Below are 26,703 nucleotides of genomic sequence, written 5' to 3'. Positions count from 1 at the left end.
GCATAACTTCCCAGCTCTTGTATTCTATGCCTCGGCTAATAAAGGAAAGCATTCCCTATACCTTTTCTAACTACCTTATCGACCTCTCCTGCTACCTTTAAGGATCTGTGGACATATACTCCAAGGTCCCTCTGTTCCTCCACAACTTTCAGTGTCCTCCCATTTATTGTGTATTCCCTTGCCTTGTTGCCCCTCCCTAAATGCATTACCTCACACTTTTCCGGATTGAATTCCATTTGCCACTTTCCTGCCCAACTGACCAGTTCATCGCTATCTACCTGCAGCTTTCCTCCTCACTGTCAACCACACAGCCAATTTTTGTATCATTGCAAATTTATTTTTCATACTCCCTACCTTTAAGTCTAAATCATTAATATATACTGCAAAAAGTAAGGGACCCAGTACTGAGCCCTGCGGAACCCCACTGGAAACAGCCTTCCAGTCGCAAAAACTCGGTTTAGCATGGCTCCCTTGTTATTATATTCAATGCCTCTATTTACAATGCCCAATATCCCATATGCTTTTTTAATCGTCTTATCAACTTGCCCCTGCCATCTTCAAAGATTTGTTAATGTGCATCCCTCATCCCTCTGCTCTTCCTCCTCCCCCTCCAAGTGCTATCATTTAGATGATACTGCTTTGTATCTATACAGCGCCTGTTATGTCCCAAAGCATTCTACGTGTAATGAATTATTTTTGAAGTACATTATTCTTTTACAAACCCGACTGGTTCACCAGACTGTTCTCAACCTTGGCACCCTTTCTGAAACTGAGACGAGCTTCTGACCTCAGCTCCTCTCCGTCAACAGACGCTCGTTAATAACTCGCTCTTTGGCCAAGCTTTTGGTCGCCTGCCCTAATATCTCCTTGTGTGGCTCGGTGTCAAATGTGTGTCTGATAACCGCTGCCGTGAAGCGCCCTGGGACGTTTCTCTACATTAAAGGTGCTATACAAATGCAGGTGGTTGTATTACTCACTGTCACGTATGTTCCCGTTATCCCACGGCTAATGCTAAAAGCGGACAAGAATAAATGCGCTTCAACAGTGGCGATTTGCCCCAGCTCCTGTGAAGTTCTCGTACTGCAATTGTGGTCTATTTTTTTGGTGGGGGGGGTGGGCGTTCATTGTTCGCAGATTGCAATTCATTCCCCCTCCCCTCCCCCGCCCCCGCCAATTGCAGGATCGTTACACTTTCTGTCCATCCTGTTTTCAGTCAGTGTTGCTTACTGAGGGCTGATTCACCAATGAGTAGTCTGCAATGCCAGCCTGGAGCCTTTTACCTCCCCTGTTTAATAATCAGTCTGGGTGCTCATTAGTGTGCCAGCATCACAGGGCTGGGCGCTGTCCTCCTGCACATAGCAAGGGACAGCATGGTGAGACAGAATCGCTTTTTGTTTCTGCTTAATTACGGTGAAACCTTTTCATTGTCAAGCAGCGGGCAAGGGGGTAGTCTGCCACAGCAGCAGACAGTTTTATCCGTTACTCTTCCGATTTCAGACTGTGTCCTCTTTATTGTTTGAGCCCCACCCCCCCCCCTAAACGCATGTGAGCAATCACAATGCCATCAGATCTGCTCACCATCAGGTCATAAATGCAACACGAAAGTTAACCGCCACACTTAAAGATCGGCGTTGCGTTGCTGAACTCTGTCTCGTTGTCTGAGGTGACCACACTCAGGCTTAAGTTCAAACTGAAGTGGTCAGAACGCTGCTTCCGATTGGGAACTCTCAACCTGTTCGACTGTTCAAAAAAAAAAAATAAACAATTAGAGTTACAACGGCACAAAGTGCGGCCAGTCACTGCTGAGTTTCTGCATTTACTTTCATAGAATCATAGAAATTTACAGCACAGAAGGAGGCCATTTCGGCCCATCGTGTCCTCGCTGGCCGACAAAGAGCTACCCAGCCTAATCCCACTTTCCGGCTCTTAGTCCGTAGCCCTGTAGGTTACGGCACTTCAAGTGCACATCCAAGTACTTTTTAAATGTGACGAGGGTTTCTGCCTCTACCACCCTTTCAGGCCGTGAGTTCCAGACCCCCATCACCTTCCGTTCAAAAATATTTCCCCTCAAAACCTCCTACCAATTACTTTAAATCTATTCCCCCTGGTTGTTGACCCCCTCTGCTAAGGGAAATAGGTCCTTCCTATCCACCCTCTCTCGGCCTCTCATAATTTTATATACCTCAATAAGATCTCCCCTCAGTCCCCTCTGTTACAAAGAAAACAACCCAGTTGCCATCCCGAGTTGCCATGCCTTCAGCTGCCTGGGCCCCAAGCTCTGGAATTCCCTCCTTAAACCTCTCCCCTTCTCTGTCCTCCTTTAAGACGCTCCCTAAAACCGAGCTCTTGGACCAAGCTTTTGGTCACATGTCCCAATAGGTGGCCCAGTGTCAAATTCTGTTGGACAATCGCTCCTGTGACGCGCCTTGGGGCGTTTTACTATGTTGAAGGTGCTATATAAATGCAAGTTGTTGTTGATGCAACTGAATATCCACTTCAGAGAGTCAAACACGTTGGTGTGGTGCTGGTGTCACATCGCAGCCCAGACCGGGTTCGGACAGAAAAACCGGCTGGTTCACAGATGTCTAAAGGGGTACGAGTGAGCCCATTGGGTCTTGACGGCAATCCCACAGCTTCATGGTCACTTTTACAGAGGCCAGCTTTCTATTTCCAAATTTGTAAAAACTGAATTCAAAATCTCGACCTGCCCATGGTGGGAGTTGAACTTACAGGGGCCGAAATTGCCCTCAGCTGGAAATTGGGGAGGGGCACGGAAGATTTGGCTCTTCAACTCCGACACGTCTCCCAGCACTTTGGGGTGCTGTTTGAGGCGGTGTAGGGGCGGGTTTGCGAGGGACCGGGGTGCTGACACGTCACAACGTCCCCTCCCCCACTTCTTCACTTAAAGGGGATTGACTATGCGAGGCCGACATAGAGGCCAATGGGTCCCTGGGGAGGGTTTTCGGCCCGGTACCCAAGAGGAGCCCAGCCCAACCAGAGGCCGCCATTATTAAGCTGACTCAGGAGTCGGCCGACAATTAAAACAAAATGGCGACCGCGGCGGTGCGCCCTCCCCGCAACGCCCAACCACTGGTGGCTGCCCGGGGCACCGGCCGGTGGCTGCCATGCTCCCGAGGGGCAGTTCCCCCCATTGGGTGGGGCGGAAACACGGGGCGCAATGGGAACCCGCTCCCACCGCCCCCGGCTTGGGGGCAAGTGCGGAGCGGTCCGCAACATCGCCTGCCCCTGGTCGGTAAGGTGTTACCGCCCCATTAGAGGCGGTAACAGGCATTAAAGGATGGGGCAATTTCCCTCCCCCCGCCGCGACATTCTCTGGGTTCCAGTAACATAACCACTGCAGTACTGTACTGAGGGCGTGCCGCACTGTCGGAGGGGCAGTACTGAGGGAGTGCTGCACTGTCGGAGGGGCAGTACTGAGGGCGTGCCGCACTGTCGGAGGGTCAGTACTGAGGGAGTGCTGCACTGTCGGAGGGTCAGTACTGAGGGAGTGCTGCACTGTCGGAGAGGCAGTACTGAGGGAGTGCTGCACTGTGAGAGGGGTAGTACAGAGGGAGCGCTGCACTGTCGGAGGGGCAGTACTGAGGGAGTGTTGCACTGTCGGTGGGGCAGTACTGAGGGAGCGCCGCACTGTCGGAGAGGCAGTACTGAGGGAGTGCTGCACTGTCGGAGGGGCAGTACTGAGGGAGTGTTGCACTGTCGGAGAGGCAGCATTGAGGGAGTGCTGCACTGTCGGAGGGGCAGTACTGAGGGAGTGTTGCACTGTCGGTGGGGCAGTACTGAGGGAGTGCTGCACTGTCGGAGGGGCAGTACTGAGGGAGTGTTGCACTGTCGGAGAGGCAGCATTGAGGGAGTGCTGCACTGTCGGAGGGGCAGTACTGAGGGAGTGCCGCACTGTCGAAGGTGGCACCTTTTGGATGAGATGTCAAATCATAGCTCCGCCTGCCTTCTCAAAAGATCCCACAGCTGTATTTCGAATAGGAACAAAGGAGTTCTCCCCCAGTATCATGGGGCCAATATTTATTCCTCAATCAACATCACCAAAATAGATTATCTGGTCATTATCACTTTGCTGTTTGTGGGAGCTTGCAGTGTGCAAATTGGCTGCCGCGTTTCCCACATTACAACAGTGACTACATTCTAAAAGTACTTCATTGGCTGTAAAGCGCTTTGGGACATCCTAAGGTTGTGAAAGGTGCTATATAAATACAAGCCTTTCTTTCTCTGACAGTGCCATTATGTTAGTGATAGGTTTGCTCCTGGCCAAAGGATTTTGTGTTGGGATTTGGTCTTTAGCATTGAGCATATGTCTGAAGTTCCTCTAAGTCTGATATTAAATCTTACTCGTTTTTATCCCTCTAATAGTGGTTTCATGAGGTCGCTGGTAGGAAACGTGGATCTGAAAGCCCTGGAACCAAGGATGTACAGAGCCAAGGTAGGCACGAGTTTCCAATGCCGTGTCTAGGCTGGTCTTTTGTTTTTTATTCGTTTCGGGATGTGGGCATCGCTGGCAAGGCCAGCATTTATTGCCCGTCCCTAACTGCCCACAAGAAGGTGGTGAGCTGTCTTCTTGAATTGCAGAGGGGCAGTTAAGAGTCAACCAGTGGGTCTGAAGTCACACATAGGCCAGACTGGATAAGAGCAGCAGATTTCCTTCCCTGAAGAACATTCGTGAACCAGATGGGTTTTTATGACAATCCGGTAGTTTCATGGTCACCATTACTGATACTGGCTTTTATATTCCAGATTTATTCAATTAACTGAATTTAAATTCCCCAGCTGCCACGGTGGGATTTGAACTCATGTCTCGGGATCATTAGCTGAAGCCTCTGTGTTACTGGACCAGTAGTATAACCACTATGTCTATGAACATCTGCTCATCACACCCTCACACCGTGATGCTATCAGTAACAGCACAATAACAACTTGCATATATATAGCGCCTTTAAAACGGCCCAAGGCATTTTACAGCCAATGAAGCACTTTTTGAAGTGTGCTCACTGTTGTAATGTAGGAAACGAGGCAGGCAACTTGTTTTAGTGATGTGGTTTGAGGGATAAACATTAAGCAGGATAACAGGGAGACTCCCCTACTCTTCTCTGAAATAGTGGCCGTGAGATCTTTTCTGCCTACCTGAGAGAACAGACAGGGCCTCGTCCGAAAGACAGCACCTCCGACAGTGCAGCGCTCCCTCAGTACTGCCCCTCCGACAGTGCAGCTCTCTCTCAGTTCAGCCCTTTCAACAGTGCAGCATTCCCTCAGCATTGCCTCTCCGACCGTAGCTAAAGGTATTGAAATGCCTTTGAATGTCCTGTACAGATTTTTTTTATGAATAAAGTATATTTTGAAATTTAAAAAAAAATTGCCCCTCCGATAGTGCAGCGCTTCCTCAGTACAGCCCCTCCAACAGTGCAGCACTCCCTCAGTACTGTCCCTCCGACAGTGCGGCTCTACTCAGTACTGCCCCTCCGACAGTGCGGCGCTACCTCAGTACTGCCCCTCCGACAGTGCAGCCCTCCCTCAGTACTGCCGCTCCGACAATGCGGCACTCCCTCAGTACTGCACGTCCATCGGTGCAGCGCTCCCTCAGTACTGCACCTCCGACAGTGTAACCCTCCCTCAGTACTGCCCCTCCGACAGTGCAATGTTCCCTCAATACTGCCCCTCCAATAGTGCAGCGTTCCATCAGTACTGCCCCTCCGACAGTGCAATGTTCCCTCAAAACTGCCCCTCCATTAGTGCTGCGCTCCCTCAGTACTGCCCCTCCATTAGTGCAGCGCTCCCTCAGTACTGCCCCTCCGACAGTGCAGCCCTCCCTCAGCACTGCCCCTCCGACAGTGCGGCGCTCCCTCAGTACTGCCCCTCCGACAGTGCAGCACTCCCTCAGTACTGCCCCCCCGACAGTGCAGCGCTCCCTCAGTACTGCCCCTCCGACAGTGCTGCGCTCCCTCAGTACTGCCCCTCCGACAGTGCAGCGCTCCCTCAGTACTGCACCTCCGACAGTGTAACCCTCCCTCAGTACTGCCCCTCCGACAGTGCAATGTTCCCTCAATACTGCCCCTCCAATAGTGCAGCGTTCCATCAGTACTGCCCCTCTGACAGTGCAGCCTTCCCTCAGTACTGCCCCTCCGACAGTGCAGCCCTCCCTCAGTACTGCCCCTCCGACAGTGCAGCGCTCCCTCAGTACTGCCCCTCCGACAGTGCAATGTTCCCTCAATACTGCCCCTCCAATAGTGCAGCGTTCCATCAGTACTGCCCCTCTGACAGTGCAGCCCTCCCTCAGCACTGCCCCTCCGACAGTGCGGTGCTCTCTCAGTACTGCCCCTCCGACAGTGCAGCACTCCCTCAGTACTGCCCCTCCGACAGTGCGGCGCTCCCTCAGTACTGCCCCTCCGACAGTAGAGCACTCCCTCAGTACTGCCCCTCCGACAGTGCGGCGCTCCCTCAGTACTGCCCCTCCGACAGTGCGGCGCTCCCTCAGTACTGCCCCTCCGACAGTGCGGCGCTCCCTCAGTACTGCCCCTCCGACAGTAGAGCACTCCCTCAGTACTGCCACTCCGACAGTGCGGCACTCCCTCAGTACTGTCCCTCCGACAGTGCGGCGCTCCCTCAGTACTGCCCCTCCGACAGTGCGGCGCTCCCTCAGTACTGCACTGGGAGTATCGGCCTAGATGTTTGTGCTCGAGTCTCTGGAGTGGGACTTGAAGCCATGACCTTTTGACTCAGAGGCAAGAGTGCGGACCCAGTGTGTTAAATTCAGCCATCGATCGGATCTGTTTAGGGTGCAGTATGACTCTGGAGAAAAAATGTTCAGTTAGCGCGGTTCCGATCTCCCACCTGCCCCCCCCCCCCCCCCCAACTCCACCCGCGTGCCGCACCTCGCAAACCTTCAGGTGCTTTGGGTAACCCGCGGCTGCCACGACCGCAGATCTTTACAATGAGCAGAGCCAGCACCATCCTGAGACAGGTATAGGGTCTGCTGTGTAATTGTTTCGTTCCAATACAGTGTTAATCTGGGTGGTGCTGAGAGACCTTGAAAGGTGTTGGTTCGGGCTCGGGTGCCACAGGAATGTGAGGAGTGTGATCCCCATTGTTTCCCACCCCCCCCCCAGACTCTCCGATCCCTCCGATTCGCAACGCAATCGATACTTGGCTGAACCTGTAGCAATCTAAACCGCCGGCAGCTAACCCGAATTAAAGCTATATTCTCGCGAATCGGATGCAGGGAGGCTTTATAAGACGCCCGGCGCACAGTTCTCCCAGCGACCAGCGGGAGATTATCTCCCGACAAACCCGCAGTAATGACATCGCCGAACCCGTCATCCTCGTTCATCAAAGGGAAAGGGAGAGACTGACAATTAACGTCTGCACAGGGAGCCTTTGCCAGCACAGCGAACCGGCAGAGGGATGGAGCAAAGCCCTCTGCAAAATTAACCCTTCGGCTGCTCACAGATCCAGAGAAGTAGCTAACTCCCTGGACAACTCATTTTCTAAAAAGTTGTTGGACATATATCGCTATTCCTTCATCGTCGCTGGGTCAAAAATGCTGGACCTCCCTCCCTAACAACACTGCGGGAGAACCTTTACCACACGGACTGCAGAGGTTCAAGAATGAGTCTCACCACCTTCTCAAGGGCAATTAGGGATGGGCAATAAATGCCGGCCTTGCCAGCGACGCCCACATTCTGAGAATTAATCAAAATTAAACATGTTTAACTCCTTAAATAGTGTCAGCTGTGGCTCAGTGGGCAACACACTTGCCTCTGAGTCAAAAGGTTGTGGGTTCAAGTCCCACGCCAGGGACTTGAGCACAAAAATCTAAGCTGACACTCCAATGCAGTACTGAGGGAGCGCTGCACTGTTGGAGGGGCAGTGCTGAGGGAGTGCTGCACTGTCAGAGGGTCAGTACTGAGGGAGTGCTGCACTGTTGGAGGGGCAGTGCTGAGGGAGTGCTGCACTGTCGGAGGGGCAGTACTGAGGGAGTGCCGCACTGTCAGAGGGGCAGTACTGAGGGAGTGCTGCACTGTTGGAGGGACAGTACTGAGGGAGTGCTGCACTGTTGGAGGTGCTGTCTTTCAGATGAGATGTTAAACCAAGGCCCCATTTGCTCTCTCAGGTGGAGGTAAAAGATCTCATGCCACCATTTTGAAGAAGAGCAGGGGAGTTATCCCCGGTGTCCTGGGGCCAATATTTATCCCTCAATCAACATCACTGAAACAGATTATCTGGTCATTATCACATTGCTGTTTGTGCGAGTATGCTTGTGTGTATATTGGCTGCCGCGTTTTCTACATTACAGGAGTGACTACACTTCAAAAAGTACTTCATTGGCTGCAAAGTGCTTTAAGACGTCCGATGGTCATGAAAGGCGCTATATAAATGCAAGTCTTTCTTTTTCCTTTGGTGAGCGATTTTCCTCTTCTTCCTGCCTGGGGGACACTCAGGATGGGTGTGGTAGCAGGGTGGTTATGTTACTGGACTAGTTAATCCAGAGACATGAGTTCAAATCCCACCACGGCAGCTGGGGAATTTAAATTCAGTTAATTAAATAAATCTGGAATTTTAAAAAGCTAGTATCAATAATGGTAAGCAGAAAACTCCAGGATTGTCATAAAAACCTATCCGCCTCACTAATGTCCTTTAAGAAAGGAAATCTGCCTGGTCTGAGATGGAATGGTTGACTTATGAGGAATGTTGAGCAGGTTGGGCCTGTATTCATTGGAGTTTAGAAAAATGAGAGGTGATCTTATTGAAACGTAAAAGATACTGAGGGGGGCTTGACAAGTTCAATGCCGAGAGAATGTTTCCACTGGTGGGAGTATCTAGAAATAGGTGCCATAGTTTCAGAATAAGGGGTCGCCCATTTAAAACTGGGATGAGGAGGAATTTCTTCTCTCAGAGGGCTCTAAACCTGTGGAAGTCTCTGACCCAGAGAGCTGTGGAGGCTGGGTCATTGAATATATTTAAGACAGAGATGGACAGATTTTTGAGTGATAAGGGAGTAAAGGGTTATGGGGAGCGGGCAGGGAAGTGGAGCTGAGTCCATGATCGGATCAGCCATGATCTTATTGAATGGCGGAGCAGGCTCGAGGGGCCAAATGGCTGACTCCTGCTCCTATTTCTTATGTTCTGATGCTGGCCTATATGTGGCTCCAGACCCACAGCAATGTGATTGACTCTTATAACTGCCTTCTGAAATAGCCGAGTGAGCCACGTAGAAACATAGGGCCCGAATTTGATGGACTCATCGCCCACTGCCACCGAGTTCCGCCCAGTGCCACTTGTCATTTGGGCTGGAGCGGGCAGGATGGGCGAGCCGCCAGGATCTCCCCGCCGACATCAGCGGGCGTCCGGGTGGCCAGATTAGTGCGGGCGGGAGTCGGCGGCAGAACGGGATATGGACCGCTGGCTGGAGGCTGGTCTGTCCCCCACGGTGAGTGTGAAGATCCTGAAAAAAAAGGTAAGTGAACTTTTTAAAATGTATTTTTTCACAGCGACTCACCTCAATGGTGTCCCCTGAAGGTCTTCCGATGTTTTTTTTTTTCTGATGATTTTAATTTTCAGCTCTTCGACCCTCCGTGGTCGCCCGACTCTATCCTCGGCGGCACTTTTGGGCGACAAGCGCCTCTGCCGCCGAGAATGAGACCTTCCGCCCGCTGTCTCATACCTCGGTGATTTGCCGCCCGCCGACCTTCGAAGGACCTGGGTGAAGATACCTCGGCGGCCATCGGCGGTCCTTTGGGCAGCACGTGTGTGGGCAGGGGCCTTCATCCGCCCCGTAGAAACATAGAAATTTACAGCACAGGAGAGGGCCATTCCGGCCCACCGTGTCCGCACCGGCCGACAAAGAGCCGCACGGCCCTCGGTCAGCAGACCTGAAGGTTACATATAAACCTATGAACAATGAACAATGGCAGAAAGGTAAAGAGCACCCGGACCAACCAGTCCGCCTCACACAACCGCGACACCCCCTTGCAGCGAAACATTCTACACTCCACCCCAACCGGAATCATGTGCTCTTATTCAAGAAGGCGACTCATCACCACCATCTCAAGGGCAATTAGGGACAGGCAACAAATGCTGGACGTGCCGGTGATGCACACGCTACCTTCTGGTGCAAAGCAGAGGGAAGGAGGGTCGGGACCTGCAATGCCTGATCTCCCCCTTGGCATCACTATTGGATTTCGAAGGAGCACAGTCCCGTTGCCTGGAGCAGGTTAATCGCATGTAACAGAGGGAGGAGTGAGGCACCGCCATCACCAGGATGTGTGCCAGGAGGAAGCAGGCCGGGCCCCCCCCCCACCCCCCCCCCCAGCTGTGCTCTGATTGGAGGATCTTCACTCTCCGTAAACCTGAGCTCAGCCAACCCTCGGCAGCCCCGTGTCCCTCGCACTGAGTCCTGCTCACCCATCACCCCCTGTGCTCACTGCTCCGTGTCCTAACTCACACCGAGTCCCACTCACCCATCACCCCCTGTGCTCGCTGCCCTGTGTCCTAACTTGCACCGAGTCCCGTTCACCGATCACCCCCTGTGCTCACTGCTCCGTGTCCTAACTCGCACCGAGTCCCACTCACCCATCAGCCCCTGTGCTCGCTGCCCCGTGTCCTAACTCGCACCGAGTCCCGCTCACCCATCACCCCCTGTGCTCGCTGCCCTGTGTCCTAACTTGCACCGAGTCCCGTTCACCGATCACCCCCTGTGCTCGCTGCCCCGTGTTCTAACTCGCACCAAGTCCTGCTCACCCATCACCCGCTGTGCTCACTGCCCCGTGTCCTAACTCACACCAAGTCCTGCTCACCCATCACCCCTTGTGCTCGCTGCCCTGTGTCCTAACTCGCATCGAGTCCCGTTCACCCATCACCCCCTGTGCTCGCTGCCCTGTGTCCTAACTCGCATCGAGTCCCTTTCACCCATCGCCCCCAGTGCTCGCTGCCTCTTGTCCTAACTCGTATCGAGTCCCGCTCACCCATCACCCCCTGTGCACACTGCCCCATGTCCCCCGCACCGAGTCCCGCTCGCCCATCACCCCCTGTGCTCGCTGCCCCGTGTCCTAACTCGCACCGAGACCTGCTCACCCATCACCCCCTGTGCACACTGCTCCGAATCCACCGCACCGAGTCCCGTTCACCCATCACCTCCAGTGCTCGTTGCCCCATGTCCTAACTCGCACTGAGTCTCATTCACCCATCACCCCCTGTACACACTGCCCCGTATCCCCTGCAATGCGTCCCGCTCACCCATTGCCCCCAGTGCTCGCTGCCCCTTGTCCTAACTCGCACCGAGTCTCGTTCACCCATCACCCCCTGTGCACACTGCTCCGAATCCACCGCACCGAGTCCCGTTCACCCATCGCCCTCTGTGCTCACTGCCCCATGTCCCCCGCACCGAGTCCGGTTCACCCATCGCCCCCTGTGCTCGCTGACCTATATTGGCTCCCGATCCGGCAACTCCTCGATTTTTAAATTCTCATCCATGTGTTCAAATCCCTCCATGGCCCTTGCCCCTCCCTATCTCTGTAATCTCCTCCAGCCCCACAACCCCCCGAGATGTCTGCGCTCTTCTAATTCTGCCCCCTTGAGCATCCCTGATTATAATCGCTCAACCATTGATGGCCGCGCCTTCTGTTGCCTGAGCCCCAAGCTCTGGAACTTGCTCCCTAAACCTCTCCGCCTCTCTACCTCTCTATCCTCCTTCAAAACGCTCCTTAAAACCTACCTCTTTGACCCAGCTTTTGGTCACCTGCGCTAATTTCTCCTTATGTGGCTCGGTGTCAAATTTGTTATCTCATATCGCGCCTGTGAAACGCCTGGGAACGTTTCACTATGGTAAAGGCACTATATAGATACAAGTTTTTGTTGTTGCTGTTGTTGAGATCGCTGCGTTCCTCCAATTCGGGCCTGTTGTGCATCCCCACTACCTTCGCCCTATCATTGGCGGCCGTGCCTTCAACCTGGGCCCTATGCTCTGGAATTCCCTCCGTAAACCTCTCCGCCTCTCTCCTCTCCTTTAAGATGATCCTTAAAACCTATCACTTTGACCAATCTTTTGGTCACCTGTCCTCATCGATCCTTATGCAGGTCGGTGCCACATTTTGTTTGATAACGCTTCTGTGAAGAGGCGCTATACAAATGCAAGTTGTTGTCAGGTGGGCTTCAGAGGACGAATGACCCTTTCTCATTCTGTACTATTTCCCAGATCCCTACGAATGCTCTGAAAGTTCAGCTCCACCCCCCTCCGGGAGAGCTTGGTGCTGCAGCAATCAATCTAAGTCAATCTAAGTCAATCACTGGCAGTAACTTCTCTCGAAGGTTTTATTTGGAACGTGGCAGTCAGCAGTGCAATGATGTGATCCATTCAGGATGGTGTCATTATTTAGACCTTTTAGTTCCAGGCTTGGTTAAGGTGCCTGTCGGACATTTGAGCAGGTCACAAGCCGTTATCTAATTCGATATGCAGCATTGCTTCTAAATTATCCCTTTGATATAGTCCTTCCCCCACCCCGTACATGCTCACACAACACACACGCTCACACCTCCGACTGATGCTACAGAGACAGCTGGCAAAAGGTGATCAAAATGTTTGCAATCAATTGAGACTCACTGACTCCATTTCTTTCCGATAATGGGAAGCTTTTGTTTTTTTTGTTCCCGGGGAACAAGCAGCCTTATCAGTCCGCTCGGTTACATTTCTTTTTAATCTTTCTGTGCTCGCTCGCAAATCCTCCTGGATTTATTGCAGATGTAGCCAGCCCAGTGAAAAGTAATCGGACAAGCGAGGGGGCTAGTCAACGCCCGGCGAGAATGCTGAGCGAGTCCAATGGGAAATGAACCAGACAAAAGAGGCAGTGGCGTGATAAATGAAGAAAAAGCTTCGGTCTTTTAAAGAGCTTGGACAAGAGCGTGGACAGAGTGATGTTAGCAAACTCTCTCCCTTCTGCTAAAGTGCTATTTATTCTCCCTAAACAACCAAGTGCAGTACTGGCAACATGTTCAAGTAAGAGTGCACACGCTCGCTGTCTTTGCTTCGGATCATTCCCTGGAGACCCTGGGCACTGCATACAAGAAAGAAAAGAACTTGCATTTCTATAGTGCCATTCACCAAGTCAGAACATCCCAAAGCACTTTACAGCCGATGAAGTACTTTTTGAAGTGCAGTCACTGTTGTAATGTAGGAAACATGGCCGCCAATTTGCGCACAGCAAGCTCCCACAAACAGCAATGTGATGATGATGTTTTAGTGATGTTGGTTGAGGGATAAATATTGGCCACGACGCTGGGAATAACTCCCCTGCTCTTCCTCGAAATAGTGCCATGGCTTCGTTTACATCCACGCGAGAGAGCAAACGTCTCATTCTGTGATGTATGTACTTTTGGGATCACTAGCCACTAGATGGCATCACTGTTGGAGGCCATTGGACTGCACGCACGTGTGTGCAGCCCAAGTATAAAAGGCCAGCCATTTTGCATATTAGTCACTTTGGGCCTTAATAAAGCAGAGCCAAGGTTATACCTCTTGGAGTTAAACAGTACTTAGTCTAATAGTTATTGCATACACAACACATTCGAAAGGCAATGCTCCCTCAGCACTGTGACTCAACTTTTATCTGATTACGCTCCTGGAAAGTGCCTTGGGACAATTTACTACATTAAAGGCGCTGCATAAGTAAAAGTTGTTGATTAACAGTCTGACGGGTTGTGAAGTGAACATTTATTCCGTGGCCCTGACCGTCTTTATACCAGCCAATAGCAGGATTAGTCCTGTATGGCACAAGGGGTATATGGGTTCCCAGAACCCATACTATGGGGTGAGGACAGGGTCACTCACACCCACCAGGCATGAGGATCCCACTGGTAGGAATAAATAAAAAAGCCAATTAATATTTAAATGGGAAACGATTACAAAGTGCTGCAGTACAGAGGGACCTGGGGGTCCTTGCGCATGAAACAAAAAAAGTTAGCATGCAGGTACAGCAAGTAATCAGCAAGACAAATGGAATGCTGGCCTTTATTGCAAGGGGGATAGAGTATAAAAGTAGGGAAGTCCTGCTACAACTGTACAGGGTATTGGTGAGGCCACACCTGGAGTACTGTGTAGAGTTTTGGTCTCCGTATTTAAGGAGGTATATATTTGCATTGGATGCAGTCCAGAGAAGGTTCACGAGGTTGATTCCTGAGATGAAGGGGTTGTCATATGAAGAAAGGTTGAGCAGTTTGGGCCTATACTCATTAGAGTTTAGAAGAATGAGAGGTGATCTTATTGAAACATATAAGATTCTGAGGGGGCTCGACAAGGTAGATGCAGAGAGAATGTTTCCCCTCGTGGGAGAATCTAGAACTAGGGGGCACAGTTTCAGAATAAGGGGCCACCAATTTAAAACGGAAATGAGGAGGAATTTCTTCTCTCAGAGGGTCGTGAATCTTTGGAATTCTCTACCCCAGAGAGCTGCGGAGGCTGGGTCATTGAATATATTTACGGTGGAGATAGACAAATTTTTGAATGATAAGGGAGTCAAGGGTTATGGGGAGTGGACAGGGAAGTGGAGTTGAGGCCAGAATCAGATCCCAACTATTTACAATCTTTATAAACGACTTGGAAAAAGGGACTGAGTGTAACGTAGCCAAGTTTGCTGATGATACAAATATGGGAGGAAAAGCAATGTGTGAGGAGGACACAAAAAATCTGCAAAAGGACATCGACAGACTAAGTGAGTGGGCAAAAATTTGGCAGCTGGAGTATAATGTTGGAAAGTTTGAGGTCATGCACTTTGGCAGAAAAAATCAAAGAGCAAGTTATTATTTAAATGGAGAAAGATTGCAAAGTGCTGCAATACAACAGGACCTGGTGGTACTAATGCATGAAACACAAAAGGATAGTATGCACGTACAGAAAATGACCAAGAAGGCCAATGTTATCTTGGCCTTTATTGCAAAGAGGATGGAGTATAACAGCAGAGAAGTCTTGCTACAGCTATACAAGATATTGGTGAGGCCACACCTGGAATACTGTGTGCAGTTTTAGTTTCCATATTTACGAAAGGATATACTTGCTTTGGAGGCAGTTCAGAGAAGGTTCACTCGGTTGATTCCGGGGATGAATGGGTTGACTTATGAGGAAAGGTTGAGTAGGTTGGCCCTCTACTTATTGGAATTCAGAAGAATGAGAGGTGATCTTATTGAAACGTATAAGGGAGCTTGACAAGGTGGATGCAGAGAGGATGTTTCCACTGATGGGGGGAGACTAGAACTAGAGGGCATGATATTAGAATAAGGGTCCGCTCATTTAAAACTGAGATGAGGAGAAATTTCTTCTCTCAGAGGGTTGTAAATCTGTGGAATTCGCTGCCTCAGAGAGCTGTGGAAGCTGGGACATTGAATAAATTTAAGACAGAAATAGATAGTTTCTTAAATGATAAGGAGATACCGGGTTATGGGGAGCGAGCAGGGAAGTGGAGCTGAGTCCATGATCAGATCAGCCATGATATTGAATGGCAGAGCAGGCTCGAGGGTTGTATGGCCTACTCCTGTTCCTATTTCCTATGTTCTTATGTTCTTATACTACTTTTGGAGGCAGTTCAGAGAAGGTTCACTAGGTTGATTCCTGAGATGAAGGGGTTGACTTATGAAGATAGGTTGAGTAGGTTGGGCCGATACTCATTGGAGTTTAGAAGAATGAGAGGTGATCTTATTGAAACATATAAGATTCTGAGGGGGCTTGACAGGGTAGATGTAGAGAGGATGTTTCCCCTTGTCGGGGAATCTAGAACTAAGGGGCATAGTTTCAGAATAAGGGGTCACCCATTTAAAATGGAGATGAGGAGGAATTTCTTCTCTCAGAGGGGCATGAGTCTTTGGAATTCTCTACCCCAGAGAGCTGTGGAGGCTGGGTCATTGAATATATTTAAGGCGGAGATAGACAGATTTTTGAACGATAAGGGAGTCAAGGATTATGGGGAGCGGGCAGAGAAGTGGAGTTGAGGCCAAGATCAGATCAGCCATGATCTTATTGAATGGCGGAACAGGCTCGAGGGGCCGAATGGCCTACTCCTGCTCCTATTTCTTATGTTCTTATTTTATGCTATATTCCACGGTCCCTGAGTGAGGAGCGCACTTGATGGGCCACGAATATTCTTTAGACTCTGAGTTGATTTTTATATGGCTTCGTGTATAAGTTCGTCATCACCCATGCAGTCGCGATCCTGAAGAAACAGTTACCATCATCATCATCATAGGCAGTCCCTTGAAACGAGGATGACTTGCTTCCACGCCAAGAAAAAGGATGAGTTCACAGGTGTTTCGAAGAAGAATCCGAACTACATCCTCAAGGGTGGAAGATGCCTGTGCGTGGATTTTTTTAACGTGGGGTGGCCGTTGCACACCAGCCACCACACGGGCTTGACAGAGCTAGGTCTTGGTCCAGTGGCAAGGATTACCCAAGACAACTGGAGACCTGCTCTGCTGCACGGACCTAGTGCGCACACATATGGCAGTGTGGGCTGGCCCATTCTGCCCCTGGGCCCCTGGCCCCGAACTCACGCCTCCCCTGGGCCCCGATCACATCCCTCCACAGTCTCTCACCGCTCCTTCGCCCTGATCTCGCCGATCCTGCTGTATCTGCCCACGCTCCAATCACTGACCTGGGCCTTGATGACGTCACTCTTCGCTGCCATTGCCCTCCTACACCAGCTCACGCTGTACCTTGTAGTGGCATGCCTCCACGCTGCCCATGGCTGCCGCTCCTTTTATGGCCCCGACCTGCCGCTGGTGGTTTCTCACAGGTCGGGGCCTCCACGTTACCACAGCAACCTCAAATGGATTGCAACATTTGGAATAAACACATTTTCAACCGAGCGTGTTCTGGACCTTTAAGGAATGAAGCTGGGCAGGTGCAAGGGGTATCAGTGGGGCAGCATTTTGGTGCTAGTGATCATAATTCACTTAGATTTAGGGTAGTTATGGAAAATGACAAAGGACCAGGAATAAAAGTTCTCAATTGGGGAAAAGCCAATTTTGCTACGCTAAACTGAGATTTAGGCAAAGTGGACTGGAAACAGTTACTTGAAGGTAAATCTGTGTTAGAGCAGTGGGAGTCATTCAAGGAGGAGATTGTGAGGGTTCAGAGCAAGTATGTTCTCTTAAAGAAAAAGGGTGAGGCTAACAAATCTAGAGTCAAGGGGCACACAGGGTAGGATAAGGTGTTAAATGGAAGCTTATGACAGGGCTCAATACTGCAGAAACCCGAGAGTATAGAAAGTCCAGGAGTGAAATTAAAAAGGAAATTAGGAAAGCAAAGAGAGTCCATTAAAAAATATTGGCAAATAAAAGCAAGAAAAACCCAAAGATGTTTTATAAAGATATTAATAGCAAGAGGATAAGTAAAGAAAGAGTGATCATAAAGGTAACCTGTGTGTGGGGGCGGAAGACGTGGGTATGGTTCTTAATGAATACTTTGTGTCTGATTTCACAAAAGAGAGGGTCGATGCAGACAGGGAGGAGGTGTGTAAAATATTAGATGAAATAGTGAGAGAGGAAGTATTTAGCCCAGATGAAATGTATCCCAGGCTTTTAAGAGAAGCAAAAGAGGAAATAGCAGAGGCTCTGACCATCATTTTCCAGTTCTCTCTGGCTACATGTGTGGTGCCAGAAGAATGGAGGACTGCTAATGTTTGTTTAAAAAGGGAGAAAGGGATAGATCGAGTAATGACAGACCAGTCAGCCTAACCTCAGTGGTGGGAGAATTATTGGAAAAAATTCTGAGGGACAGGATAAATCTTCATTTTGAAAGACACGGATTAATCATAGATATACAGCATGGATTTGTTAAGGGAAGGTCGTATCTGACTAACTTGATTACATTTTTTGAGGAGGTAACCAGGAGGGTCGATGAGGGCAGTGCGTACAATGCAGTGTATATAGATTTTAACAAAGCTTTTGATAAGGGCCAACATGGCAGACTGGTCACGAAGGTTAAATCCCATGGGATCCAGGGCAAAGTGGCAAGTTAGATCCAAAATTGGCTCAGAGGCAGGAAGCAAAGGATAATGGTCGATGGGTGTTTTTATGACTGGAAGGATGTTTCTAGTGAGGTTACGCAGGGCTCAGTGCTGGGTCCCTTGCTTTTTGTGATATATATATAAATGATTTGGACTTGAATGTAGGGAGTGTGATTAAGAAGTTTGCAGATGATACTAAAATCGGCTGTGTGGTTGATAATGAAGAAGAAAGCTGCGGACTGCAGGAAGATATCAATGTACTGGTCAGGTGGGCAGAACAGTGGCAAATGGAATTCAATCCCCCGGAGAAGTGTGAGGTGATGCATTTGAGGAGGGCTAACAAGGCAAGGGACTACACAATAAATGGTAGGACACTGAGAAGTGTAGAGAAAAAAAGGGACCTTGGAGTGCATGTCCACAGATCCCTGAAGGTAGCAGGACAGGTAGATAAGGTGGTTAAGAAGGCATACGGAATGCTTGCCTTTATTAGCCAAGTCATAGAATATAAGAGCAGGGAGGTTATGCTTGAACTGTATAAAACACTAGTTAGGCCACAGCTGGAGTACTGCGGGCAGTTCTGCTCACCGCATTACAGGAAGGATGTGATTGCACTAGAGAGACACAGAGGAGATTTACGAGAATGTTGCCAGGACTGGAGAATTTTCGCTATGAGGAAAGATTGGATAGGCTGGGGTTGTTTTTGTTGGAACAGAGGAGGCTGAGGGGAGACCTTATTGAGGTATATAAAATTATGAGGGGCCGAGATAAAGTGGATAGGAAGGACCTATTTCCCTTAGCAGAGGGGTCAACAACCAGGGGGCATAGATTTAAAGTAATTGGTAGGAGTTTTAGAGGAACCGTTGCCAGTAAGGCCAGCATTTATTGCCCATCCCATCCCGAATTGCCCTTGAGATTGGTGATGACGGCAGTTAAGAGTCAACCACATTGCCAAAATGGAGGAAGAGCATCCGGGAAGGCACTGAGCACCTCGAGTCCCGTCACTGAGAACAAGTAGAAACCAAGCGCAGACAGCGGAAGGAGCGTGCGGCAAACCCAGGCTCCCCACCCACCCTTTCCTTCATCCACTGTCTGCCCCATCAGTGACAGAGACTGTAGGTCCCGCATTGGACTCCTCAGGTCAGCTGAGTGCCCACTTTTAGAGTGGAAGCAAGTCATCCTCGACTCCGAGGGACTCCCCATGGTGATGATGATATGGGTCTGGAGTCACAAATAGGCCAGACCGGGTAAGGACAGCAGATTTCTTTTCTTCCCTGAAGGACATTAGTGAACCAGATGGGTTTTTACAACAATCGAATAATTCATGGGGGCTGATTTTCAGCAAGGCCCCCGCCCGCCCAAGTGCCGCCCAAAGTGCCGCCGATGGCCGCCAAGGTACCGGACGGTACTTTGGGCGGGATATTCATTGCCGAGGTCCCGCGAAGGTCAGAGGGTGGCAAATGGAGGACGTACACCGCCAATCTGGGCGGCAGCGGGCGGGAGGTCGCGTTCTCGGCGGCAGAGGCGCTTGCCGCCCAAGTGCCGCCGAGGATGGAGTCGGGCCCCACGCAGGGTCGAAGACCTGGGAAACAAAATCATCAGTAAAAAAAAAAGCAAACTATCGGAAGACCTCCAGGGGACCCCATGCAGACAAGTCGCTGTGGAAATGTTTTTTTTTAAATGTTCGCTAACCTTTTTTTCAGATTCTTCACACTCACCTTCGAGGACAGACCAGCCTCCAGCCAGCGGTCCGCCCCCGTTCTCCCACCGAGTCCCCGCCCGCAGGAATCTGGGAGCTCGGCGGGGCGGGAGGTCAGTTGCGCCACTCGGCCGTCCGCTGACGTTAGCAGGCGGTTCCCGGCATCTCTCCCTCCCTCCCGCTCCAGCCCACCCCGAAAGTGGCACTGGGCGGATCTGCAAGAGCAATGTTTGCTGGCAGTGGGCGGTGAGATGGTGAATTTCGGCCTCATGGTCACCATTACCGATACTAGCTTTTTTTTTAAATTCCAAATTTTATTTAATTAACTGGGTTTAAATTCCCCAGCTGCCGTGGCAAAGGTTTGAACTTTCACCGACCAGGATCATTAGCCCAGGCCCCTAGATTACTCGTCCTGTAACGTAACCACCATGTGACCGTATCCGCATCGTTAAATGGTGCCACGTAAAGCCTTTGGCTGGCAAATGCCCGTCCTTTTCAGCGTGGAGGCGTTTGTCAGAGTGAGTGTCGGAATATCACCAAGACATTTTATATTTAGAGAGAGGCGTCCTCGCCTTTTTCTGCACGAGCGGGCACCGGGTGGAAAATCTTTGCTGTCACTTAATTGAATTGCACGCTTCTATTCAGAGAAGAGGAGAAAAGAAAATGTCCAGATAAAATCTGTGGCATTGGAGACTGTGCATGTTAATCACCTTGACATGTCAGGTATAGAAAACCATGCTGGGTGGAAGGATCTACCTCTTCACTTACTTTATAATTAGACTGACCGACTTGAATGCTTTGAAGTGTTAGGGTTAGTGCCAGGGGATTACTGAAAGTTATTAAATTGAATGTGGAATCAGTGCAAAAAAAAACAGGTGCACTAACAATGGGGGTAAAAAAAAAAATGGCACAGTAAAGTCCAACGTCTTCCAGTTACAGGGGACATTGTAAATTTCATTACATTTGAAAGGCGCAGATAATGTGAGCAGTTACTGAGTGCGCCGTGGGTTTGCCAGAAAGCAGCTTTTAATCAGCCGCTCTTTGCTGCGTCTCTTCTCCTCCTCCTGGCTCGCCACTCAAATTCATTTCAATCTTCACGCTTGCCTCCGCTTTCCTCAATATTCCAAACATGCCACACACACCAGCACGAACTTCGAACTGCACTTCAAAATCCCACTTTTCGTCAAGGATTGTTTCCAACTTTTCCCTCTTCTGATTAAGGATTATTAAGTCACTGGACCGTTCGAAACATTGGGAAACTGGAAGCTACACCGACTGACTAGGAAAGTGTAAAGTTCATCCAAAGCTCTGCTGCACGTGTCCTAACTCGCATCAAGTCCCGCTCACCCATCAACCCCTGTGCTCGCTGCCCGTGTCCTAACTCACACCAAGTCCCACTCACCCATCACTCCCTGTGCTCGTTGCCCGTGTCCTAACTCGCACCAAGTCCCGCTCACCGATCACGCCCCCTGTGCTCGCTGACCTACATTGGCTCCCGGTCCGGCAACGCCTCGATTCTAAAATTCTCATCCTGGTTTTCAAATCCCTCCATGGCCCTCACCTTTCCCTATCTTTGTAATCTCCTCCAGCCCTAAAACCCTACGAGATATCTGGCCTCTCAAGTCCCACTCCAGGAACTTGAGCACATAAATCTAGGCTGACACTCCAGTGCAGTACTGAGGGAGTGCTGCACTGTCGGAGGGGCAGTACTGAGGCAGTGCTGCACTGTCAGAGGGGCAGTACTGAGGGAGTGCTGCACTGCTGGAGGTGCCGTCTTTCAGATGAGACGTTAAACCGAGGCCCCGTCTGCTCTCTCAGGTGGATGTAAAAGATTCCATGGGACCATGTTGAAGAAGAGCAGGGGAGTTATCCCCAGTGTCCTGGGACCAATATTTATCACTCGATCAACATCACTGAAACAAGTTACCTGGTCAATTGTCACATTGCTGTTTGTGGGAGCTTACTGTGCGCAAATTGTCTGCTGCGTTTTCTACATTGCAACATTTCAAAATTACTTTATTGGCTGTAAAGCATCTTGAGACGTGCTGAAGCCATGAAAGGCGCTATATAAATGCCAGCTCCTCCTTCTTGCCTTTCAAGCCTTTACCGATCTGACTGAGAAAAGTCTCCCTGTAAATGCCTTCGCCAGCTTTAGGTGGAGAGAGCAAAGAGAGTTTAATTGGGCCCAGCGCAGGAAAGGGTTCCAAAAGGGAACATGAGCGACAAGAAAAGCAGGTAAACCGTGCAAGAATTTGAGATGAATTGCAGCTGCAGTGAGTTGCTGCAGGCCGGATATGCAGGGATGAAGGTGGGAGCAAGTGGGGAGTCACAGGGAGGAAGGGCTTGGAGAGATGCCAAATCACAGATGAATGGAGTTTGTCATAGAGAAGTGGAGACGCTCATGGCGTGGAACCTCAATCAAATGTAATTGTACAATTGACGTTGATTGCCTCTTTACATTGTTCTGCCACAGAAAGTTTTAAGAGTCGAGCCCCAGCAGCTGATCAATACAGGCCAGGCTACGCACATCCTGACAAGCGGCTAGAGATGCAGACAATTAATTTATGGTGTAAAAGATGATTATTTTGCTGTAAAGAAAAAATAAAACGGGACGCATTTGCAGCCAAAGTCATCATATCCATCTACTATCAGTAGCCAAATCATCCAACATGCATACATTTTGCTTTTGATATTTCTTATATTTTAATTATACTTTCAAGTGTCAGCCCTGGCTTGGTGAGGCAACAGAAACATAAGAAATAGGAGCAAGAGTCGGCCATTCGGCCCATCGCGCCTGCTCCACCATTCAATAAGATCATGGCTGATCTGATCATGGACTCAGCTCCACTTCCCTGCCCGCTCCCCATAACCATTCACAACCTTATCATTCAAAAATCTGTCAATCTCCGCCTTAAATATATTCAATGACCCAGTCTCCACAGCTCTCTAGGGCAGAAAATTCCAAAGATTCACGACCCTCTGAAAGAAGAAATTCCTTGTCATCTCCGTTTTAAATGGGCAACCCCTTGTTCTGATACTATGCCCCCTAGTTCTAGATTCCCCCATGAGGGGAAACATCCTCTCTGCATCTACCTCGACAAGCCCCCTCAGAATCTTATATGTTTCAATAAGATCACCTCTCATTCTTCTAAACTCCAATGTGGTATAGGCCCAACCTGCTCAACCTTTCATCATATGACAGCTCCATCATCTCAGGAATCAACCTGGTGAACCTTCTCTGAACAGCCTCCAATGCAAGTGTATCCCACCTTAAATAAGGAGACCAAAACTGTACGCAGTACTCCAGGTGCGGCCTCACCAATACCCTGTACAGTTGTAGCAGGACTTCTCTGATTTTATACGCTATCCCCCTTGCAATAAAGGCCAACATTCCATTTGCCTTCCTAATTACTTGCTGTGCTGTATTTGCTTGCTAACTTTGTGTGTTTCATGCACAAGGACCCCCAGATCCCACTGTACTGCAGCATTTTGTAATCTCTCCCCATTTAAATAATAATTTGCTTTTTATTAGCACTAAGAGCAGCCCTTTTTCGTGCCTCGGTGAGTAGCACTCTCGTCTCTGAGTCAGAAGGTCGTGGGATCAAGACCCACATAAGGGACTTGAGCTGCTAATCTAGACTGACACTCGGAGCTGCACACTCAGAGGTGTCACCTTTCGGATGAGACGTTAAGCCGAATGCCACATCTGCCCTCTCAGGTGGATCTTGCTGTGCGCAAATTGGTTGCCGCGTTTCCCCATAAAACCCCAGGGATTGGCATCCCTGTTTGAATTATATTGGGAATATTAGCTCGTTGTTCTCCGAGGATAGCAAGCTGCCGGGAAATTGTGGGAATGTGCAGCTTTCAAACGTGCAGTCTGGGATTGGAATTCTGCAAGCAGCAATATTTACCAGAATGGTACCAGGGATGAGGGCCTTCATTTACATGGAGAGACTGGAGAAGCTGGGGTTGTTCTCCTTGGAGCAGAGAAGGTTAAGCGGAGATTGAGTCGAGGTGTTTAATATTATGGAGAGTTTTGATAGAGTAAATAAAGAGGAACTGTTTCCACTGCTTGCACTAGAGAGGGTTCAGAGGAGATTTACGAGGATGTTGCCAGGACTGGAGAATTTTAGCTCCAAGGAAAGATTGGATAGACTGGGGTTGTTTTCGTTGGAACAGTCGAGGCTGAGGGGAGACTTGATTGAGGTGTATAAGATTATGATAGCCTGGATAGAGTGGATAGGAAGGACCTGTTTCCCTTAGCAGAGGGGTCAACAACCAGGGGGCATAGATTTAAAGTAATTGATAGAAGGATTAGAGGGCAGTTGAGAACCTTTTTCACCCAGAGGGTGGTGGGGGTCTGGAACTCACTGCCTGAAAGGGTGGTAGAGGCAGAAACCCTCACCACAATTAAAAAGTACTTGGATGTGCACTTGAAGTGCCGTAACCTCCAGGGCGACGGACCAAGAGCTGGAAAGTGGGATTTAGGCTGGATAGCTCTTTTAAGCTAGCACAGACATGATGGGCTGAATAGCCTCCTTCTGTGCCGTTAATTTCTATGATTCACTGCCAGTGAATCATAGAAACTTACGGCACAAATTTAAGATAATTGGCAAAAAAAAAACGGGGGGGCGGAGAGCGGGGAGATGGGGAGAATGTTTTTACGCAGCGAGTTGTGATCTGGAACGCGCTGTCTGAAAGGGCGGTGGAAGCAGATTCAATAGTAACTTTCAAAAAGGAATTGGAGAAATATTTGGTAAGGAAAAATGTGCAGGGCTATGGGGAAAGAGCAGGGGGAGTGGGACTAATTGGATCGTTCTTTCCGGCACAAGCACGATGGGCCGAATGGCCTCCTTCTGTGCTGTGTCGTTCTATGATTCTATGATCTATTTACTGTCCTGTATCTCAGAGACCTGCGAAATATGTGGACTCAGATTGTGATAGATTTTGATCGTCTTGAATGGAGAATGTTTAAATTATCTCTTTTGCTTTTCCAGCAACTTTTCTTGTGCAACCTGGAATCAGAATCAACCACGATCAGCGTCCAGCAATTTTTGGTGGAGTTGAAGGCTGGGGGAATCAGCAGGGTGCATGAGGAGAAAGTCAGAAAGGAACTCCGACACACGAGGGCACTGGACCTGCTGGATTTCCTCACCTATCTGCCTCTCTTTGTCCTCATCCATAAATCCGTTGTCTCAAACCCACTGGACGATTCCCGGACGCTCTGAGTGTTGAGGTATCCGTGGCCTGCCGTGTCTCAGTGGGCAGCAAGAAGGGAGAAAGAACTTGCATTAATTTAGTACCATCTCACATCTCGCTGGGCAGCCAGAGAGCTTCACCTCCAATGGGGTGGATCGGAACTCGGTGTGATCGTGTAATATGAGCAGCCTGTTGTACAGCTCTCGCGATTGACTTCAACGGAAATAAGAACAGGGAGAGGTGTAAAGCGGGCTGCTGACTCACTAGCTCCTGTTTTACACTATCATAAAAAGTCAAAATCTACCCAATTCAATTACTTTGAAGTCCTTCCACAGACAAATGCAGCAGCCAATTAGCACACAGCAAGTTCCAACAAAAAGTTAGGATGCAGGTACAGTAAGTAATCAGGAAGGCAAATGGAATGTTGGCCTTTATTGCAAGGGGGATGGAGTATAAAAGCAGAGAAGTCCTGCTACAACTGTATTGGTGAGGCCACACCTGGAGTACCGCGTGCAGTTTTGGTCTCCATATTTAAGGAAGGATATACTTGCATTGGAGGCTGTTCAGAGAAGGTTCACTGGGTTGATTCCGGAGATGAGGTGGTTGGCTTATGAGGATAGGTTGAGTACGGTGGGCCTATACACATTGGAGTTCAGAAGAATGAGAGGTGATCTTATCGAAACATATAAAATAATGAGGGGACTCAACAAAGTGGATGCAGAGAGGATATTTCCACTCATAGAGGAAACTAAAACTAGGGGACATAGTTTCAGAATAAGGGGCCGCCCATTTAAAACTGAGATGAGGAGAAATTTCTTCTCTCAAGTGGTTGTAAATCTGTGGAATTCTCTGCTCCAGAGAGCTGTGGAGGCTGGGTCATTGAATATATTTAAGGTGGAGATAGACAGATTTTTGAGCAATAAGGGAGTGAAGGGTTATGGGGAGCGGGCAGGGAAGTGGAGCTGAGTCCATGATCAGGTCAGCCATGATCTTATTGAATGGCAGAGCAGGTTCGAGGGGCCAAATGGCCTACTCCTGCTCCTATTTCTTATGTTCTTATGTAAAGTGCGTTGAGGTGTCCTGAGGCCAGGTAAGGCACTGTATAAATACAAGTATTTTATTCTATAACTGAAGACTGGTACTGTTATTGTATGAATGCTCGTTTCAAGTTTCCATCTCTGCTCCTTTAACTGTTATTAACCTGTTTTAAAGCTGAATGTTGACTAAATGATGACATTTATTTTGAGCTGTTGAACAAAATATAATTGGGAGGAATTTGATACCAACCGTGTTCAGCATTTGTACGAGAAATGCGTCAATTGCAACTTCTACCCAGCTAAAGGTAACATGAGGAAATATTTCCAGCAACACAAAGGGTGAGAGACTAACGCTACTAGTCAGAAGGAGAATGTTATATAATGTCACATTCTGCAGCACGAGCCAGGCTCAGTCTCCGGGTGCTTTACAGCTGGCCTGTTTGATTAAGGCAACAGTTGTGTGCGTTGAGGCACAAGTTATTATATTTGTGCAAGACACTTTTGTGCTTCAATTGGGGCCGAAATTTACCCCCGCCCGAACCGGGCCACTCCCACCACGTTCTGTGTGCTTTTACTGCCATGGTGGCTGAGGTCCCCTCCTGAGCGAAATTCCGCTCTTTGTTTTTTTTCACTCGGAAGTCGCTCTTAATGGGGGCAGATACGGGGTGGCGCCAACACCTGAGGGGCGGAGGTTTGGGGGGAGGGGTTGGTGAAGTGTCCGCTGCGATGACGTCATCATGGCGGCGCATCACCACGGTTCTCC

General features: G+C 49.5%; 1 protein-coding gene across 2 annotated transcripts in view; it reads left to right on the top strand.

Annotated features, from left to right (window-relative positions):
- LOC139281385 (uncharacterized) overlaps positions 1 to 25,824 on the top strand; it is a 75,365-nt gene extending 49,541 nt beyond the window's left edge. For both annotated transcript variants that reach the window (XM_070901544.1, XM_070901543.1), the window contains 2 exons: positions 4,384 to 4,453; positions 24,702 to 25,824. In XM_070901544.1, coding sequence (XP_070757645.1) covers positions 4,384 to 4,453; positions 24,702 to 24,932 — 301 coding nt within the window. In that variant the 3' untranslated portion in view covers positions 24,933 to 25,824. The remainder of the gene's footprint in view (positions 1 to 4,383; positions 4,454 to 24,701) is intronic.
- Positions 25,825 to 26,703: the final 879 nt, after the last annotated feature.

This window comes from Pristiophorus japonicus, chromosome 15 (genome assembly GCF_044704955.1).
Source record: "Pristiophorus japonicus isolate sPriJap1 chromosome 15, sPriJap1.hap1, whole genome shotgun sequence".
NCBI lineage: Eukaryota > Metazoa > Chordata > Chondrichthyes > Pristiophoridae > Pristiophorus > Pristiophorus japonicus.
The sequence above is the reverse complement of the archived record's forward strand: the minus strand, read 5'-3'. Positions and strand labels throughout refer to the sequence as shown.